The sequence below is a fragment of the Sinocyclocheilus anshuiensis genome, unplaced genomic scaffold (assembly GCF_001515605.1).
Source record: "Sinocyclocheilus anshuiensis isolate Anshui unplaced genomic scaffold, SAMN03320099.WGS_v1.1 scaffold923, whole genome shotgun sequence".
Lineage (NCBI taxonomy): Eukaryota > Metazoa > Chordata > Actinopteri > Cypriniformes > Cyprinidae > Sinocyclocheilus > Sinocyclocheilus anshuiensis.
In genome coordinates, this window is record NW_015544138.1 from 564,503 (window position 1) to 568,394 (window position 3,892).

Consider the following 3,892-nt stretch of genomic DNA (forward strand, 5'->3'; position numbering starts at 1 on the left):
GATGTGATACCTCTTCATTCACTGCTACGAATTGATGGCGGTCAGATAAGTACGATTTGAACCATGCTAATGCACTCCCACTAATGCCAACAAAGTTTTCTAGTCTATGCAAAAGAATGTTGTGGTCAATAGTGTCGAACGCAGCGCTAAGATCCAATAGCACTAATAGAAAGATACAACCACGATCAGATGATGAGCACATGTGTGTGTGTGTGTGTGTGTATATATATATATATATATATATATATATATATATATATATATATATATATATATATATATATATATATATATATATATATATATATATATATATATATATATATATATATATATATATATATATATATATATATATATATATATATATATATATATATATATATATATATATATATACATGTGTGTGTGTGTGTATATATATATGTGTGTGTGTGTATATATGTGTGTGTGTGTGTGTGTGTATATACAGTATATATGTGTGTGTGTGTCTGTGTCTGTGTGTGTGTGTGTGTGTGTGTGTGTGCGTGTGTCTGTGTGTGTGTCTGTGTGTGCGTGTCTGTGTGTGTGTGTGTGTGAGTGTGTGTGTGAGTGTGTGTGTTCTTCTTTATGAGCATCTGATGACAGCAGCATGCTCAGGATTCTACAGGATCTTCCCTCAATGACAGCGTCTCATCATATTCCTCTTCTCTGTCTTTGATTTTTTTTTTAAATGACTAACCTACAACCTTTTCAGTGATCAACCCAGATGTGTCACATGACCTGCTATTCACAGATCTCTAAAGCATTATTCCATCTGTTTAACAGTGGGAACATCTTATTGGATGAGGACTTCGTTCCGAAGATCTCTGACTTCGGTTTGACGCGCGCCTCAGCCAATCACTCGTGCTCGACGGTCATGACGGGGAGGATTGTGGGTACGACGGCCTACATGGCGCCGGAGGCCCTGCGAGGAGAAATCACTCCTAAATCTGACGTCTTCAGCTTCGGCGTGGTCCGTCCTGCTAGCATTCAGCAGTTATTCATGTTCAGACTAGGGGTGTGCCATATATATATATCGTCTGCGATAATATCGTAATTGTTGTTTTAACGATGTGTGATTTGACATTATCGAGTATTTCACTGCATGATTTGGTCTATTAAAATACATTTAGAATGATCACAAATTCAAGATATGGGGACAGAAATTGTATATATTTATATAATTTCAAAAATACATTTAGAATGATCACAAATTCAAGATATGGGGACAGAAAATGTATATATTTATATAATTTCATATAGTTAATCAATATCACACAAAAAGTGGCATTTATTTCTCCTAGAATTACCATGATTACAAACATAATATTGATTTTTTTACAACAGTTCAAAAAACTAGAAGTTAATTAAGAGACTTATTAGACACCATATTGTCTGTTTTTGCGCTATTTCGACAACAAAAATAATTCCAAACACATTCACAGCACTGTTTTGCATCTCTGAGCGACGTGACGGTGATTCGTTCCTGAATGAATCACTCGTTTAAATGATTCGGATCAATCGCAATGACTCACTTATTAACAGTGACTCGCTGCCACCTATTGGCGGTTTTAATTTCACATTTAAAGTTTATTTTTATTTAAATAATTTCATATATCAGTATTCAACGTTTTATGTTTAATATATCAAAACATTATTTATGCATTTATAACTGCAGGTTAAATGCATTAATATCTTGCATGAAACAGTGTGTAAATACATCTAAATGCCACTTCAGATGCAGCTTCTGTGTTTCCTCTGCATTGCAAATATGAATTTTACTGATACTTATTTTATTTGCTTGGTAACAGCCCAAATGTCTTATTATTCTAATTCTCTGATTAAATGTAAGAATTTGACTCAAAAGATAATGCACACATGGCTTTATAAAGGTAAAAATGCCCATTAAACTGTAAAAATCAATTTAATCTTATTGGAAATGATTAATTTCTATCACTGCTGTGAACTATCACCACACAGAATATGAAGAATATCAAAACTTTAAGAGTCAGCTGTCTATGGCAGTCCTTAACATATCAGCACAATAACACACTCAGCAAAATATCAGCTAATTATCGTTATCAATAAAATCCCAGAAAATATTGAGCTATTATTTTTTGTCAGTATCGCACACCCCTAGTTCAGACGTCTGTGCAGTTCCTCACAGTGAAGCTGTGTGTTGGTTTATTGTGCAGGTGTTGCTGGAGATCCTGTCTGGTCTTCCTCCGGTCGATGAAAGCCGTGATCCCAAACTGCTGGTCGGTGAAGCTCCAGTCTCAAAGTGTCCAGGTGCGTCCCAGAGTCTGAGTCTGAGCTCTGTGTGTGTTTCAGATGGAGATGAAGGACGAGATCGATGATGAGGAGCTCTCTCTGGAGGACTTCATTGATGGGAAGATGCAGGGATGGCGGATGGAGGAGGTGGAGCGGATGTATGATGTGGCGTCTCGGTGTCTCTGTGAGAAGAAAAACAAAAGACCCACGATCACAGAGGTGTGTGTGTGTGTGTGTGAGAGAGAGCGTGTGTGTGTGTGTGTGAGCGTGTGTGTGTGTGAGTGTGAGAGAGAGCGTGCGTGTGTGTGAGAGTGTGTGTGTGTGTGAGAGAGAGCGTGTGTGTGTGTGTGTGAGCGTGTGTGTGTGTGAGTGTGAGAGAGAGCGTGCGTGTGTGTGAGAGTGTGTGTGTGTGTGAGAGAGAGCGTGTGTGTGTGTGTGTGAGCGTGTGTGTGTGTGAGTGTGAGAGAGAGCGTGCGTGTGTGTGAGAGTGTGTGTGTGTGTGAGAGAGAGCGTGTGTGTGTGTGTGTGAGCGTGTGTGTGTGTGAGTGTGAGAGAGAGCGTGCGTGTGTGTGAGAGTGTGTGTGTGTGTGAGAGAGAGCGTGTGTGTGTGTGTGTGAGCGTGTGTGTGTGTGAGTGTGAGAGAGAGCGTGCGTGTGTGTGAGAGTGTGTGTGTGTGTGAGAGAGAGCGTGTGTGTGTGTGTGTGAGCGTGTGTGTGTGTGAGTGTGAGAGAGAGCGTGCGTGTGTGTGAGAGTGTGTGTGTGTGTGAGAGAGAGCGTGTGTGTGTGTGTGTGAGAGAGTGTGTGTGTGTGTGTGTGTTATCGTGGACTTAAAGTTCTATCACTTACCAGATATTCAATTTAATTTGAGAAATGTTTTACATACTTATTTTAACATGTATTTTTACATTTATATTGTTTTTATTTATTTTACATTTGTTTTATATTTTTCGTATTATTTTGTTTTTCATATTATTTGTTCTTTTATTTTATAAATTAATTGTATAAAATATATTATAAAAATATAAAATGTATAATTGTTTTATATTTGTTAAATATTATGTATAAAATATTTGTATTATGTATTATATAATATTTAAAAAAATGATATATACACATATATAAAGCTGTTTTTCTTTTGTTTTGATTTTTTTTTATTATAGTTATGCTTATATTAAGATTATAATGTGTTAACCAATAAAATCACTAATTAGCATGTTTTCTAAATTCGTATCTTAAAATTAATTCATATTTATATCGATTTGAATGATTTCATATTATATTTTATTGCATATTTTAATTTAAATGTTTATATTTATTTTAATGTTCATGTAAAGATTTATATTTATATTGTTTTATATTAAATTATTATTCTGAATATATATTAAACCAAAAGTATATGAAAATATGACATTTAAAAAGCTGTTTTTCCTGTTTTGAAAACCATAGTTTAGTTCATGTAGTTTACTTTGCATGTTTGCCAAATGCTTAGTCTAGAATTAACATTTTAATATTTATATTTATTTGAATGATTATATTTAAAGATTGAAAGATTACAATTTCATATTATAATGTATACTTTTTGTAGAATATCTATCCATCT

General features: G+C 34.9%; 1 protein-coding gene across 3 annotated transcripts in view; it reads left to right on the plus strand.

Moving 5' to 3' along the window:
- Positions 1-3,892, plus strand: part of irak4 (interleukin-1 receptor-associated kinase 4) — a 16,236-nt gene that overhangs the window by 10,923 nt on the left and 1,421 nt on the right. For all 3 annotated transcript variants that reach the window (XM_016494756.1, XM_016494757.1, XM_016494758.1), the window contains exons 7-9: positions 808-994; positions 2,217-2,279; positions 2,353-2,511. In XM_016494756.1, coding sequence (XP_016350242.1) covers positions 808-994; positions 2,217-2,279; positions 2,353-2,511 — 409 coding nt within the window. The remainder of the gene's footprint in view (positions 1-807; positions 995-2,216; positions 2,280-2,352; positions 2,512-3,892) is intronic.